Source organism: Dreissena polymorpha, chromosome 8 (genome assembly GCF_020536995.1).
Source record: "Dreissena polymorpha isolate Duluth1 chromosome 8, UMN_Dpol_1.0, whole genome shotgun sequence".
Lineage (NCBI taxonomy): Eukaryota > Metazoa > Mollusca > Bivalvia > Myida > Dreissenidae > Dreissena > Dreissena polymorpha.
In genome coordinates this window covers 23,831,976-23,849,546 of record NC_068362.1, presented here as the reverse complement: position 1 = coordinate 23,849,546, position 17,571 = coordinate 23,831,976, and the positions used below count along the sequence as shown (strand labels likewise).

At 34.0% G+C, this 17,571-nt stretch overlaps 1 protein-coding gene and 1 long non-coding RNA gene across 3 annotated transcripts; both read left to right on the top strand.

The window, feature by feature from the left end:
- The first annotated feature begins 88 nt into the window (after positions 1-88).
- On the top strand, positions 89-2,657 carry LOC127841542 (uncharacterized). Its single transcript, XR_008031058.1, has 2 exons — positions 89-1,052; positions 1,197-2,657. It is a non-coding gene; the product is annotated as an uncharacterized LOC127841542 (long non-coding RNA).
- A 9,046-nt stretch (positions 2,658-11,703) lies between these two features.
- Positions 11,704-17,270, top strand: LOC127841842 (uncharacterized). 2 transcript variants are annotated; one of them, XM_052370969.1, is made up of 3 exons: positions 11,704-12,227; positions 13,165-14,117; positions 15,079-17,270. In XM_052370969.1, the coding sequence occupies exons 2-3, from the start codon at positions 13,628-13,630 to the stop codon at positions 15,417-15,419; spliced, it is 831 nt and encodes a 276-aa protein (XP_052226929.1). In that variant the 5' UTR covers positions 11,704-12,227; positions 13,165-13,627; the 3' UTR covers positions 15,420-17,270. The 2 variants fall into 2 exon arrangements, with proteins under 2 accessions (XP_052226929.1, XP_052226928.1); XM_052370968.1 differs by having other exon boundaries at positions 13,112-14,117.
- Positions 17,271-17,571: the final 301 nt, after the last annotated feature.

The window sequence follows — 17,571 nt, the reverse complement described above, 5'->3', positions numbered from 1 at the left end:
TGGGTTTAGCAGGCTAAATGAATATGCTTGAAATTTTGTCCCAGAGTACCTGTTGAGTCGGCATAGAGTAATCGGAGATGACGAGTTTCTTTAAGGAGAGGCCCCTTTTCAGCAACATATTCCATAATTGCGGAAATTTGTCTTCCTTATAAGCCTGTGCGGACTTACCTGGCTTACGTGGGAGGATTTGGTTAACTGGGGCGATACTTTACGCGCATGCATTATTCCAGGTCTCTCAGAGCTAGGCTGATTTATAATCTATCTGCTTTTATTGGATCAGTTTTCTGCAACACTTGTAATAAAAATGGAATCATTTTTCATATATCTGTAGTGTGTTATCTTCATCCAGCACAAAATGTGAATCACTGTTTTAAATGTTGTGATATGAAAACATTAATTGACAAACTAAGATAAAATTATACAGATTATTACCAGTATTTTACAATCTGTCATTGACTCTTAATGGACATGTTTTTATTTATAGATGGATAATTGATAACTAAGTTGTTAGTTATTGAAATGGTTAGTTTTTAGCTCACCTGTCACGAAGTGACATGGTGAGCTTATGTGCCTGTGTGATGTCGGTTGTGCGTGAATGTGTGTGTGTGCGTGCGTGTGTCCCTAAACAATTTGTTTGTGTAGACAGTAGAGGTCACAGTTTTCATCCAATCTTTATGAAATTTGGTCAGAATGTTTATCTTGATGAAATCTGGGTTGGCATTGTATTTGGGTCATCTGGGGTCATAAACTAGGTCACTCTAGGTCAAATAATAGAAAAACCTTGTGTAGACAATAGCGGTCACATTTTTCATCCAATCTTTATGAAATTTGGTCAGAATGTTTATCTTGATAAAATCTGGGTTGGGATTGTATTTGGGTTATCTGGGGCCAAAAACTAGGTCACCAGGTCATATAATAGAAAAACCTTGTGTAGACAATAGAGGTCACAGTTTTCATCCAATCTTTATGAAATTTGGTCAGAATGTTTATCTTGATGAAATCTGGGTTGGGATTGTATTTGGGTCATCTGGGGTCAAAAACTAGGTCCCTATGTCAAATAATAGAAAAACATTGTGTGACAATAAAGGTCACAGTTTTCATCCAATCTTTATGAAATTTGGTCAGAATGTTTATCTTGATAAAATCTGGGTTGGGATTGTATTTGGGTCATCTGGGGTCAAAAACTAGGTTACTAGGTCAAATAATAGAAGAACCTTGTGTAGACAATTGAGGTTATAGTTTGAATCTGATCTGCCTGTCATTCATTTCGTGTCTCAAACCTTTAACCTTGGTTAAAGTTTTGCAATAACTTTTGCATTATTGAAGATAGCAACTTGATATTTGGCATACATGTGTAACTGAACTCATTGAGCTGCACATTTTGAGTGGTGAAAGGTCAAGGTCAAATATATGGCTTCAAAGCGGCGCAATAGGGGGCATTGTGTGTTTGACAAACACATCTCTTGTTAATCTTGAAAAACAAACCTAGAGGTCACAGTTTTCATCACGTCTTAATGAAATTTGGCCAGAATGTATTAATTTATGAAATCTGGGCCAGTGGCTTGGGATTGTATACTGGTCTGATAGAATTTAAGTTGATGTGGCAAGGTTAGTCAGGTGAGCGAATCAGGGCCATCTTGGCCCTCTTGTTTATTTTCATGGGTGAAACATTTGTTATGCCTGACATGTGGAATATGGGTGCAGCTGTGATTCATAGATGTTTTTCTTTATAAATTGCTATATTTGATGTCATATGTATTGTTCTGCTCAATGATTGCTTGTTTTATGCCGTAACCAATAGGTGAAATCCATGTGGATCAGAACACCTTTGATGTTACCCACTATTGTCAAGTATATAACAGGGGCTTTCTATGCATGTCTTTTTATGCATTCTTGGCATTTACTTTATGCAACCTGATTAACCCTAAATTAAAATATTTATTTTCATTTTGCATCGATTTTTACTTCTAATGCTATGTTATTAAACGTCAATGCTTTTGGCTGGAGTTATATATTTGTCATGCACCTGATGACAACTTGTTGTATGTTAACCAATAAATACAATTTTATTTTAAATTAAGTTTGTTCTAACATGTTTTAATGAGTATTTGGGTAATTCAAATGATGATTCATTTACTACATGGTTCTTACGTTCTAGACTGTTTTCTGCACTGTTTACAAGTAGTTTTAAAGCATTTATCGTGTGTGTTTTTTATATGAACATCAGCCAATACCATGTTAAAAAGGATCGATTGCTATTGCATTTTTAACTACACTTCCTTAGATCAATCTCATACAAACACATTTTAAGTACACACATGTTCTAACATGCCATCTTAGAAACAAATTAGCCTTGTTCTATGAAAACTGTGCTTAATGCACGTGTGTAAGGTGTCATCCAATTTAAGCATAGGCAGACTGCACAGGCTGCTCTGGAACAACATTATGCACATGCATTAAGTCCAGTTTATTCAGAGCATGTCCCTAATGAAGTCCAGCCGTTCTGAATGGTTATTAACACAATGGCAAACCAAGCCTGTTGATGGGGCTATTCTTGTTCATCTATGCAATGTTTTGTATTTATATCGGTAAATGTTTGCACCATATTTACATGTCTTTCTTAATATATTGGAATATAAACACTGTTTCTATTCCGAGTATATTGTTGTTTTATTTTATTTTACCTTGTAAAGACAATAATAGCTTTTCAAATTATTATTGATGTAATCTTTGAATTATTATGTTTATTTCACTATGTGAAATAAATGAGCTCATTATAAATAAATGCTCCTCGTTTTCCTTTAAACTCAAAATTATATACTTGGAGAACACAATTAAATTATTAAAGGGGCCGTCAACCAGATTTACGAAAAAACAAAAAGTTCTAAAATACCGTGTTGTTTTGATAATTTCTGAAATATTATGATTATTAAATTTAACTTGTAAATTCCTATCACCTTATTTATATTATATGTAACTAAATTTCTATCATATTGTTATAATATATAACATTATATTTATGTTATATGGGTAAACAATATCTATAGATGTAACTTAATTTGTAACATTTTATTTAACATTATATAACATTATATTTATGTTATATGGTTAAATATATTTCTATTATTTTCTTACATCATTACGGGGCTGTTACGTTACACACTGCATTGTTGAACGTTTCTGTTTTATTATCCACTTCCGGTTTCAACGGAGGGGACTTATGGTTTGCGCTCTGTGCGTCTGTCTGTGAGTCTGTCTGTCTGTCACACTTTTCTGGATCCTGCGACAACTTTAAAAGTTCTTCATATTTTTTCATGAAACTTTAAACATGGATAGATGGCAATATGAAGATTATGCACGTCATTTAATTTTGTTTCTACGTCAAGAATTCTGGTTGCTATGGCAACATATAGACTAGAAATACTGCTGAAAATGGTGGTTTTCTGGAGCCTGCGATAACTTTAAAAGTTCTTAATTTTTTATCATGAAACTTGAAACATGGATAGATGGCAATATGTACATGCACGCCATTTCATTTTGTTCCTGCGTCAAATATTCTGGTTGCTATGGCAACAGATAAAAAAAAATCTGACTGGTGGAATTTGAGACAATGGTGGAGCCGGTAGGGGACATATATTGCTTGGCAATAGTCTTGTTTCTCCGTTTGCTTCACATACTTGAATGCTTTAAAAGAATGTCTGTCCCCACGGCAATTTTTTAAACACAGACACATACGTTAATAAGAACCAAATATTTACTTCATATTTTAATAAATCAATATTTTTTACACAGTTACACATACAACCAAACAAATATCATAGGAGGTTTTGGGGATTCCGATAATGACGTCACGTTTGCGCATGCTTAAATTTTGGCCGTCAACACTGCGGCCATTTTGCTATTTTTTTGCATTTGATGAACCGCATCGTGATGAAGTTACCATAATAATCTCTACTTGACATATTCGCGACCCTTTTTAAGATCAACAAAATACTCAGAAATTGAAGTTCTATCATAATAAATTGATTTCAATGAACGAACACAAAATTGATAAGGGCTAAGGACGAAAACAAACAACAGACAGATTGATTTTATTTAATCAACACGAACTGATTTGAACCTATATGTCAGTAAACACTTACCTTGTTACAGAATAATTAAATCCTCTTAAGGTAATGTAAATGTAATTGTTTTTATGTAATTGTCCACAGCAATTTTGACACTCTTTGTTTTGAGCATTTTTATCCCAGTGTTTAATTGCTCCTTTGTACATCACCAACCGATTATCTCGATATGATCGAATACTGTCAAAGCAATTACTAAGAAAACAGGGTGTCATAAACCTGGGGACCTATACCCTGCATTAACCACATGCGTCTGGTCATTTACCGCAATTTATGATACCTCCATGTCATCTCTTGGCCTATTGAGCAGTCATTTAAGCCAAATACTTAATAGTTGCTTTAATAAAATATTTGAACATATTTAACAAATAGACATTTCCGACATGGATCAACAGGAACTTAAAAATGTATAATGTATATTAGCCAGTTTTAACAAAACAATGAAGTGTTTAATAACTATACATTAAAAATATTTGACAAACTTACTGCTACACAATTAACGTATTAAACGGGTACATGCAAATGTAAACTCCGCTATAACGCGTATAGATCGTGCGTTACTGCAGTGTTCGAAACATCATCATAAAAACATGCAAACACGTTTGATCACAGTAGGGATATAAAATTACACTTTCGCATTCACACCACTTATAATTATAATCAAATTAATATATGTTAATTATTTTTGAAATATCATTTATTAAAGTCTTACTTTAAGAAAGAATATGTGTATATTTATAGTTTGTTTGTGTGAAATTGTCAGTATTTAGTCTTCCGACGACCTTTACTCTTATACCAAAGACCTATCAATATATGTATATTGATAGGTCTTTGCTTATACGATGTAAATGATCGAGTGTTGACGGCCAATCTATTTTTAGTAACGGAAAACCCCTATTGTGACGTAACACAAAAACCTATATAATAAATGAAATCAGCACGTTTTACGTATTACATTTACGGAAACATTTAAAAACATCACTAACAAACAAAACATGCATAAGCATTACATACATAAACAAGTGTCATTGGCGTCGCCCTGGGAGCTCTGGAGGGTGGCGACTAGTATGTAATGCATTTTTTTTTCGCTTATAGGAGGAGTAGTTATTTTACGGATCAATGCATATATTTTTGTTTTAAGAATATCTTGCATAGTGGTTATTTTTTGTGTAAATAAGTGTAAATAAGTACTGCATTTGTGCCTATTACGTTTATTACAATATTTATTGCCAATAATGCAAAGCTAATTGTTTTAATTAGTAACTGATCCACAACTGATCACAGGGGAAAGATCACAGGGACTGAACAAATACGCGAAACTTTCTGGTTTTGTATAAAAAGAAATGATGTTTTGTATAAAAACAAAACATAATCAAAATATATTTATTTTGTGGTTTTTCTAATTTGCTTATTTAGTGGAGAATCAATGTAGTACGATATTTGACGACCTATCGCGCAAGCAAGTTTATTGGAAGGCGTAGTGGTACGAAAACGTACAATGTAATAGTTTATTAATAGACATATAATAACGATCGCTTTACACAACTTCACAAAATAGCAGTACATAAGTGAATGTCAGTCGGAATAGCTCAGTTGGGAGAGCGTTCGACTGAAGTTGTTTACGCAACAGTCATCTAAAGGCCCCCAGTTCAATCCCGGGTTCCGGCACGAACGGAACAGTTCGGCGGCTGACAATTTTTTTTCAGTCAGGTTAATTAATATTATAAAGCTTTATTTTATGTAGACATTTTAAAATCCATTTTACTACAATTGGACATTTTTATTAAAATTAATGGATGAAACGTGGTGACAACGTTAATTAAAATTTCTTACATCACTTAAATATCTTATAAAAAATACACGTGTTTTTATATTAACAAATAAATGCAACCAACACATCTATTATCCATGTATTTTTATGGTTTTCTATCATAGGCCTATCCCTACCACATAGAGCGCGAAGCGCGACACGTATTATTGATTGTAACAATGAGTTGCGATAAAGGAAGCATCCGCTTAACAAGGAGGAGCTGTGTCCCAGCAACCCGTTTTCCTAGAGTCAAACACTCCTCGGAGTGTTTTTTTTAAGAACCACATATAGAGCGCGAAGCGCGACACGTATTACTATCCAGTTGGTATATGTCCTTTAGCATTATCCGACCATTACGTCCATAGTTATCTTCCTAAGTATTTGAGAAATTTTGAAATCCTTGTTCGAAGCTCAAAAATTTTGTCCGATTGTTCCCAAACTTTCACAGTTTTTTTATCAATGAGGACCCAACCCAAACTCTATGTGAGCAATATCGGACCATAAGTCCAGAAGTATGTCTCATTGAATTTAAAAATAAAAGTGAAAAACTGCTTGGTTAGTTGATTATGTCAACATTTTTCATCAGACCCTTTCCAAACTTACAGTGTCTTCATATCAATGAGCATTTTTATCTCATTTAAAATGAGAAACATCGGGACAATAAGTCCAGAATTTTTTTCTATTAAATATGACAAAATAAACAATTTCCACTTGTTTAAAAGATTTCACAACTTTCGTCTGAATCTTTCCAAACTTGTTAAGTGTTTTTATATCAGTATTACTCGAACCCTATTGAAAATGAATATCGGAGCAATAAATCTATTATGATCTTTTACCGAATTTCAAAGTATTGTGAAATGCAGCCTCTTTGTACGATTGACAGTTTTCATTCAATTTTTTTCAAACTTTAACATTGTTTTCATATCAATGAGTACTCAACCTCTATCGTAAATGAGCAACGTTAGAATAAATTCAGAATCATCTCCCCTTGAAGTTGAGAAAAATATGAAATTACGCTTACAAGATGAATCAGATTTTTTAAAACATACACAGTTCTGTTCCATCAATGAAAACTTCACACGGATACCAGTAAAAAAGGAAACCAATGTAAATAAAATGAACTATGAAATATTTGGGAGTTACTACACAATATCATAGATAATGGTTATTTTGGGGTTATAGCACAACATCATAAATAATGGTTATTTGGGGGTTATAACACAAAATCATAGATAATGGTTATACCAGTATATTTTTCTATTTTGTTTAAAATAATCGGCCAATATATAAATATTTACGGTAGAAAAATAATCGTTCCATGTAAGTTCATTGAGTGCCTTTTACACTGAAATTCCCGACGCCCCTTGATGCTTTGCATCAATACTTATCTTGTCTTTTACTCAAATCAATTAAGGATTTAGTCGATGATACATTGCTACCAGTGTGCCATCAGTTAGGGCGTGCCTTTAATCGGGCAAAACGAACAAAAATCGTGTGAAAATTGTGACGGGACTGTGAAAACAGTTTGAGACATCCGAAAATTCGAGCCTCGCGATTTCATCTATTAAACAGAAATTTATATGAATATATAGCAATAAAAAATCGGTGCTTCAAGAAGAGTTCGATCCAACCGGAAATTGAAGCCAATTGAGTTGGAGCCATCGGGTTTCAACTGTATATAATTATTTTGGTTATATCGATGTTTGGACAGAAAACAGCATTCGTGATCTATGCATTATCTTCTTATAAAATACATATAAAAAGCTTCTCGGACTTTATTAGGGCATACAATAGTCTGTTTATAGTTGTCCAAAGCATGTTTAAGTACAATATAACTTTCTTCTATAGAGCTTTTTTGCATTGTTTGACATGATGAAATCATACATGTGAATGAGCAACTGATTTAGCATTTCAGCTTGGCATTGCTCTGATTGAAATATACATGTTTGCAAATGTAGAATTATTATTATTTTTATCTTCTTCACAGTAATTGTTTAGAAACCTAGCAATCTTCTATAAATATTTTCCTAATAAGGTCAGATTATAACACGTACATTTGTATCTCCTACTTCGCTGCGTCATATAATTGTATGTGATATTATTCATAAGTTTACAATCATCTATATATTAAGGTCATTCTTGGTAATTCAAAGAAAGTTTGAGCATGATATACCCAGTGTTTAAAGAGGCCAACACGCAAGCTTCTGGATGTATGTACATTCATATGGACAGACACGGGCAATGCTTATAGCCTCCCCCACCTGTGTCGTAGACGTAAACAGGGGATTCTGTTGTACTTCAAACGTGTATGCATACCTGTAAAACTGTATGTGTGTTATATCATTCAACACCACTTAAAGAAAAGAATTTGGGCTTCACAATATTATTTTTGCTGGCAGAATTATGGCCCTTTGTTTGGTCTCCACTTTATATACAAGGTCACCTGAAGATGGTGTTTTCAACTCTTTAAATGATTCTCGGATCTCCCACAAAGTTTTACAAAAAAATAACCTGTATGTTAAGTTAATCATAAAGACGCTGCCATTTATTATTGGCTTACTTATGGGCTGTTTTGTCTGTTTATTCAATGTAGCATATACAGTTCCGAAATGTTTTGTTTTCAACTCCTCTTTAAATGCTGGATGGATCCATCTTAAACCTCTACAGTAAAAATACCTTGATGTGTAGATGATCGTAAAAAAGGAATGTTGGTTACAACAAGTTTTAGCAGAAGTGACTAGTTGAATCTTTTATAGTTGTATGACTTTACAGTGCTGATGATTGTTAAAAAAGAAATAGTTACGGCCATCAGTTTAAACTAAATTATGGCTATTTGTTGCTTGTCTTCTTTTAAATATGTAATAGATTTGAGTCCAAACATGTTGTGTGGGTGCATTAGTGACTGTGACACATTTCTCGCGATTCAGTTATCTATTATAGCAAGTAATAACTTTCATTTTTAGCTCACCTGAGCGATAGCTCGAGTAGAGCTATTGTGATCACTTAGCGTCCGGCGTCCGTCCGTCCGTCCGTCCGTCTGTCTGTCTGTAAACAATTTGTAAACATCTTCTTCTACTAAACCATTGAGCCAATTTCAACTAAATTTCATGTGGAGCATCCCTAGGTCATGGGACAAAAGAATTGTTAAAAAAATTTGATCACATAACCAAGATGGCCGCCATGACCATATATGGTAAAAACCTTAAAAAATCTTCTTGTCAGAAACCGCTCATCAGATTTTCAAAAAATTTCACAGGGATGACCTTTGAAGGCTCCCCTGAAAAAGTTGTTCAAAGAAATTTGATTCGTCAAAAAACATGGCCGCAGGAGCTCGTTGAACTTTGCATGTTTATTCGTTTTTGCCTATTTTGTGAAAACTTTCAAAAATCTTCCACATTTTTTGTCCGATCCTTTCCAAATTTGCACAGTGTCTTTATATCAATGAGGACACGAACCCTACAAAAAATGAGCATTATTGGTCCATGAAGTACAGAATTACCTCCCCTTGAATTGAGAAAATGGTGTTTATGCAATGAAGTCCAAATTTTTCATCCAATTCTTTCCAAACTTGTAAGGATTAAGCATGGTTCAAACAAGGGAAACAACTATGGTTTATGCATGTTCTTTTTATTACAGATTTGCCTCCCTTTAATTCATTCAAATCTCATTTTACAGCAGAGATTCCAAATCTGACCTGTAAATGAGCCCCATATTTACTGCCAGTGCTAGGTTACCTTTTCCCATTTGATCATTCTTAAGTATAATATTGGTCTTGTAATGCTGCTACTGCTTCTGCTACTGCTACTGCTACTACTACTACTACTACTACTACTACTACTACTACTACTACTACTACTACTACTCCTACTACTACTACTACTACTACTACTACTACTACTACTACTACTACTACTACTACTTCTACTACTACTACTACTACTTCTACTACTACTACCACTAGTACTACTACTACTACTACTACTACTACTACTACTACTACTACTACTACTACTACTACTACTACTACTACTACTACTACTACTACTACTACTACTACTACTACTTCTACTACTACTACTAGTACTACCACCACCACCACCACCACCACCAACACCACCACCACCACCACCACCACCACGTCTACTATTACTACTTCTACTACTACTGCCACTACTACTACTACTTTTACCACAACTACTACTACTACTACTACTACTACTACTACCACTACTACTACTACTACTACTACTACTACTACTACTACTACTTCTACTACTACCACTACTACTACTACTACTACTTCTACTACTACTACTACTTCTTCTACTACTACTACTACTACTACTACTACTACTACTACAACTACTATTACTACTACTACTACTACTACTACTACTACTACCACTACTACTATTACTACTACTACTGCTACTACACCACCACCACCACCACCACCACCACCACCACCATTCACAGTGACAAAAAACGTATTCACACAATGGCTGCTACTACAACTTATAGCCCATATAGGGGGGCATGCATGTTTTACAAACAGCCCTTGTTTCTATGGGATTTTAACCACAACTGTTCATGTTTATCTCCGACACATATTTTTAGGTCACCTGTCATGAAGTGACACGGTGAGCTTATGTGATCGTGTGATGTCCGGCGTCTGTTGTGCGTGCCTGCGTTTGTCCGTCCGTCCGTCAACAATTTGTTTGTGTAGACAGTAGAGGTCACAGTTTGCATCCAATCTTGATGAAATTCGGTCAAAATGTTTATCTTGATGAAATCCGGTTTGGAATTGTATTTGGGTCATCTGGGGTCAAAAACAAGGTCACTAGGTCAAATAATAGAACAACCTTCTGTAGACAATAGAGGTCACAGTTTTCATTCAATCTTTATGAAATTTCGTCAGAATGTTTATCTTGATGAAATCTGGGTTGGGATTTTATTTGGGTCATCTGGGGTCAAAAACTAGGTCACTAGGTCAAATAATAGAAAAACCTTGTGTAGACATTAGAGATAACAGTTTTCATCCAGCCTTTATGAAATTTGGTCAGAATTCTTGATGAAATCTGGGTGGGATTGTATTTGGGTCATCTGGGGTAAAAATCTAGGTCAAATAAATAGAAAAACCTTGTGTTGACAATAAGGGTCACAGTTTTCATCCAATATTTATGAACTGTGGTCAGAATGTTTATCTTGATGAAATCTGGATTGGGATTGTATTTGGGTCATCTAGAGTCAGGAACTAGGTCACTAGGTCAAATCATAGAAAAACATTGTGTAGACAATAGAGGTCATAGTTTTCATCTGATCTTAATGAGTCAGGTGAGCGATTCAGGGCCATCATGGCCCTCTTGTTCATTCTTTACAGCTGTGCATTGAACTTTATATATTTAAACATATCAACATATTAAACCGTTTACAGTAACCTAGATTTTACTGTTATAATCTTCCCGATTAAAGAAAGGGTTGACTGTGGAGTGGGCAAGTGTATATTTGAATCAATGCAGTCCTGGTTCTATTAATTGTTTGTAAGTAAGTCCTCTATACAGAAAAGTAACATTACAGATGTAAATATAACAATGAGAGCTTTGCATAAGATGGGTAAAAATATTGGTAAATTAGATGCATTTGTTAATGACAGACAACAGCAGTATATGGTTGTGAACTGATAAAAACATGAACCCCCACTTTTCAGATAATGGTTTACCTCTTATCAGCCAAATTTAATCAACTAAGTCCTCTGTCATATGACTTCATAACATATATATGAAAACTGTTGTGTGCAAACAAAAGTAGCATATTCAGTGGCATTACAGATGTTGACTGAATATTAAGTAAAAACTTTAGATAAATGTTGTATTGAAGCATATTATTGACTTCACACCACTATTGCTATCATATTCTGGAGTTTAAGCGATTACCTGATTGTTTCATTTAGTCAGTTCATAGTACATATCACAAAATGGCAACAGGATCAGTTCATAAAAGTTCAGACTTGGTGAAGAACTATGATTGTGGTGCATGCGAAGAGAAACATTTTGAAGAAAGTTCTTTTGTAACACATGCTTAAAGCTGTTTTGTAGCAAATGAATTAACTTGCATAACCAGTTGTATGAAAAACATTCCCCATTTGGAAGAGGAGATATGAAGAATTGGCCTCTCAGTAAGAAAACAGAGGATTTTCTACAGATTTGTCAGGTCCACAAAGATGAGAAACAAAACATGTTTTGTCAGAACCACAGTCAGCTGTGCTGCACTAATAGTGTACTACTTAGTCACAGGTATTTTATCGATCTGATCATGTTCCTAGAAATACAATTTCATGAATCATGCACTTAACAAATTAATGTAACATATATTGAGCTTACTTTTTTCAATTGGCTTCATTATCTATATATTTACTACTGAATACATTTACTAGTATGTCAGAGTTTGAATCTGTTGTATTTGTCCCTGGAATGTTTACTGATGGCATCATGTCTGTCAAACCACACAACTTAATCATAGAAGTCTTCAAAGATAGTGAAGCTTATTCTAGGAAACTTAGTAAACTTAAAATGGGCAGTCATGAATATGTACGATCTTTTGTTCTTTTTACTATGGATAAGAATGTAAGATCACTTTAACTTAAAATTTAACAAAACTATGTATTTTGCTTGACTAATAAAGAAAGTTTTATCATGAAATTTAGTATTGATTTTGGACAATAGGTTTGCATTTGGTCTGTCTGTCTCTACCTGCCCCTGATCATCCGCCCATTTGTCTGTTCATAAGCAAGCTGAAAAAAATACTTTTCATGAGATTAAATGTAAGCTGACCGTTATTTCAAATAGTATACCACTAAATACTGCAATATATTACAAAGTGCACAATATATGCTCATGAAACTTGATATGTACATGAAGGGAAATGTGAGACTTATGTTCATCACTTTTCTGGGCGATCAATGTTAAACATATCTTAACACTGCTGTGACAAATGAACATTTGTATTGATGAAGAAACAATAGGCATGTACAGATTAATGGAAATATGGACAATCTCTATTTGATATGTGTTTTCAACTGTAGGGGACACCTGTATTGCTTGTTTAATTTTAACGTTAGTTTAGTCTGGTTGTTTTAAAGTGTTTCAAATGATGATAATTATTGATGTTGTGGTTTCAGACAGTGTAAGGCGGTGACACTTTTATAAGAGACAAGTAAACGTTTCTCAACAGATTTGCAGCAGTTTGCAGATGAGATTGAAACTGCTTTTGAAGAACTGAAACAACTTCAAAGTACTAGAGAGAGCAATATTATCTTTGTGGATTATGCATTAATTGAACAACTTCAAAACATCAGAAATTCAACGCTTCTTTAGATGAATTAGAAACTATTACTACAAAAGAACTTGAAGACGCAAGGATTGCACTGAAAGCCACCATCAAGAAAGACGTAGACAACTGCAACAAACTAAAAAATGAACTGAAACAATTAAGTGAAGCTGTTCAGGATCTTGATGATAAGACGAATACAGAGGGGCTCTCGTTTATAGCTGGCAGGAAATGTCTGGACAAAATTCAGGAGTCAGAAAAATATCTTAAGGGGAACTGTGTTAACATTGAACGTTCAATAATTGTTCTGGCAAACACTGACATTGAAAAGTTCTTAGGGAAACAGTGGGGTCTGTGGAAGATTGTAATGGGAAGGCAGTCAATGGCATTTCAATTGAATCCAGACAAGGTGATCACTTTGAAAGAGAATTCAGAGCATGATACGCGCATATCAAGTGACTTTAGTCAGACTTGCAAGATCACAGGCATCTGTAGTCTCCCTAGTGGCCAGATTGTTATTGCAGATCAATTGACTAAGAGAGTGAAGCTGTTAGACCAACAGTACAATGTAGTCAGCCACTGCACTGTGTCTGGTTCTCTATGGGACATATGTCATATTACATGCAATGAAGTGGCAGTCACTGTGAGAGACGATCAGACAAGCAGTGTCCAGTTTATTTCTGTAAGCAATTGGAAGCTTGTGAACAAAAGGAAGTTTCCATTACAGCATGATGTTCTTGGTATTTCACATCACCAAGGAGTATTGTATGTCAGCTCACGGACTGCTCTGTACCACTACAGACTGAATGGGACACTTGTGAAAAAGATCTACGAGGACGTATCAGGTGCTGACACAGGTAAAAGCATTATTTAAACACTGAAGACAAGTACTAAAATTGATGTTGATACCTCATACTTAGCGAAGTTGCAAAGGGGATTAGACTGGCATCATCTTTTCTGCCTGACCATCCAGCTGTCAGTTTTGTTTGTCTGGGGCATGTCTCAACAACTATAAACATGAAACTTCTTAGGTTTAAAGAGGTCATTTAGAGTAAAAGCATTTCATCAAAGCCATATCACTTAAAATCAATTGCTAGAACTATTGCCTTGGTTAATTGTCATCTGTATATGCTCTAATTGAAAAGCAGCCCTTTTGGGGGAATGTCCTAAAAGGGTATGCGATTGACAGGCAGGCATTGAATAGTGAAACATCCTATACTACATAGATGCGGTGATGTTGCTAATGTTCCGGGGGATTATGCTCAAATCAGCCAATGGAATGAATGAAATTTATAAATTCGGGTCTGCTGGTGTTATAAAAAAAGTCAAACAGGTATGCCGAAAAATCAAATAAAACATTTACAACATGTTTGAAAATGTGTTTATTTAAAGACACGAACGAATGTACTACGGTAATAAAGGAAACAATTCATGACAAACTCACACTGTTTATTAAGTTAAACCTACATAAAAAGGACAAGTACGGATCATACTAGGATTGTAGAAAATCCTTGTATTGTTGATTGTTGTTGATTGTTGAAAGTTTAGAATGTAATGTTTGTACCCTGAAGTCGGTCATTACGATGCAAGCATACCCCAAAAGCTATGTACTATTTCACAAATCTTTATCTATAAATTGTGGTTTAAAAAAACACAATTTGGAGTTATATTGCATAATAATTTAGCCACAAAGTTCGTGTACTGAGTGAATTAAGTCATGTATAAGACCACTGGGAAGTTGTTGGTTTTTTCATTAATAACACATTGAGAAAATTATTCTGTTTAATATTGCATTACTGTATTTGTTCTTGTTTTCAGTGTGGAAGTGTGTTCTGAGTTCAATTGCTGACAGGATCTATATCATAAACAGCGACCATCACAGGCTGCTCACACTGTCCCCAAATAGGACCCTGTTATTCACCTTCATTGATCCTCAACTACAATATCCATGGTGTGACCATGTTACAACTGCAGGAGGAGTGTTGGTCTGTGGGCTCACTTCCCAAACCATCATACAAGTGGACAGAGAAGGAAGAAGAAAACTAGATACACTTGCCACTGAGACTGATGTTGAGAGCTATCCAATATCAGTCTGCTACAATATTAACAAGAATATAACCATCGTTGGAATGTTTAATATAAGCGAAATACTTGTGTGAAAAGTGAAATATTAAATTTTTAGAACATTTATAGTAATGGCATTTTAGATGCAATGTACATTGTAATGGTCTGTTGATAATGCAGTCAAACTTGATGATATCATGAAGATAACCTTAACTAATGTGCAACATATACGTAATGTGTAAAACTTGTCCTATGTTAAGTATATTCTACAAAATAATTCCTGATATGTTGATTATTTAATACTAAATGATAGTTTTAAAATTCTTCCTACAGCATTGATAAAATAACTAAAATGATAATCACAATATGTTTTAAAAGTTTTTTAATAAATTTATCACGTTTTTTTTATTCAAAAATAAGCTAATTAAATAGATTTTGTTTTCATTTATAACTTGTGAATACATAAATACTGGGTGTTCCCCCTCTTAAATGTACCTGTCAATTAAGTTTGAATGGTTTATGTTCTAAATATACATAATTGTTAACATCAAAAATATATGGAATCATGACCTTTCATTCAAATTAATGCATTACCTGGTCATATGCGATTGCTCTTAACAATTATTATAAAGTCTTACTCAAATAAGAATCATACAAATAATTTTACAAATAAATTGCCCTAAACGTCACAATACTCATAACACGATTGTTAAAGTTATAGTAGACCAAGTTTATCATCATTCTAGTAGACTTTGTAAAATGTGAAAAGTACGTCACTTGAAGTTTCATTATTTTATATTCAATTATTGTCTATTTTAAAATAAGAACGCTACCGAACTTTTTAAACGTTCAAATTACCAGAGATATCCCTCATTTGACATTTACTAATTCTTACAATGTTTACATTAATTGAATGTTGATCAAATTATTTTAAAATAGCATGAAGGGTGAAGAGAAACAAGAAAACTTCGAGCCATCTGAGCTTTGAGAAAAACAAGTTCAAATATAATGTGTTTACATGTACTTACATTAGTAAGCAACAGATTTGCATCTCCAGTGGAAGAGTCTTAATACTGCCTTAACTCGTAACTACTTTCTACATATGAATATTTAGAACCAAATATTTAATAAATACGTTGGGTCAAAAAAGGAGAGGCGTGTGAACAATTTACAGGTGGCATTCATTGCAATCTACGTGTAACTGTGTCGCATGGTATTAAGAACGTTGTCAATTAAAATGAAATACAAATGCAAACAAATTAAAAGTAAGAAACAGGGCAGCTTACTTTAAATGGTTGTGAACTCTCTGTAGTAAAGTTGTGTGCATAATCATCATAAAACTTGTGCAGAACCTTTCTTTTTTGATGATAACTGGACAAAGTTTGAAAATGGTGTCGGTCCATTGAAAATAATAACCGCCAAGGACGGTGTAGTTATCCTTCTATGGCTATAGAAGTGAAACTTTGTGAACACTTGTAGTCACAATTTTAGCCATATCTGAATTGAATTTGTTCACAATAGTCAAGTTTAAAAATCTTTACAGTGGATTCAAAAATGGCCTACAAGGGGAGGGTTGGGCATTTTTTACTTATACAACTTCGATAAAACACAGTGAACACTTTAAAAATCACGTTTTTGTCAGATCTTTATAGAGCTTGTTCAGAACATGTGTTCAAAATGTTCCTATTCTAGTATTTCTAGTATTTCGAAAACAATATGGCTGCAACGGGATTCGTTTTAAACTTAGCAAATGTGCAAGCTTTGTACACATGTTGATGCAGCTTTGTTATCACGCGAGTACAACTTATTAAGTAATAACTAAATTGTGTGTTGTTGAAGCTGTTGTGTTTTATGATAATTATGATTATAATAATGATGAGGATGATGATGAGGAGGATAATGATGATGATTATGGAGTCAGAAAAATAAATAACAACCCAAGTTTCGATTCATATTACTCCAATTTAATTTTCCCATTACTTCATCTTGTCCCCAGAAAATCACATAATACAAGCCCAGTTATAACAGAAATCCTTTCATGTAAAATTTATATGACCTTTCAATCAAAATAATTGTTATGTAAGGAGCTGTTTGCAATCTTTCCAATCCTTTTTACCGTATAACTAAAAAAGTGACGTTTTGAAAATTTGGCTGTATTTCTTAAGAGAGAATCGCATTGGTAAACCAATTGGTTGTGCCTAAGAGTAGCTCTCCGTTATGTGACCAAGGTTTAATAATATACATAAA

What these genes read in the sequence shown, in the direction of transcription:
- LOC127841842 (XM_052370969.1), top strand. Translation starts at nt 13,628, where the DNA reads ATGGGAAGGCAGTCAATGGCATTTCAATTGAATCCAGACAAGGTGATC. An exon ending in CGTATCAGGTGCTGACACAG is followed by an intron (nt 14,118 to 15,078) that starts GTAAAAGCATTA and finishes TCTTGTTTTCAG; the next exon opens with TGTGGAAGTGTGTTCTGAGT.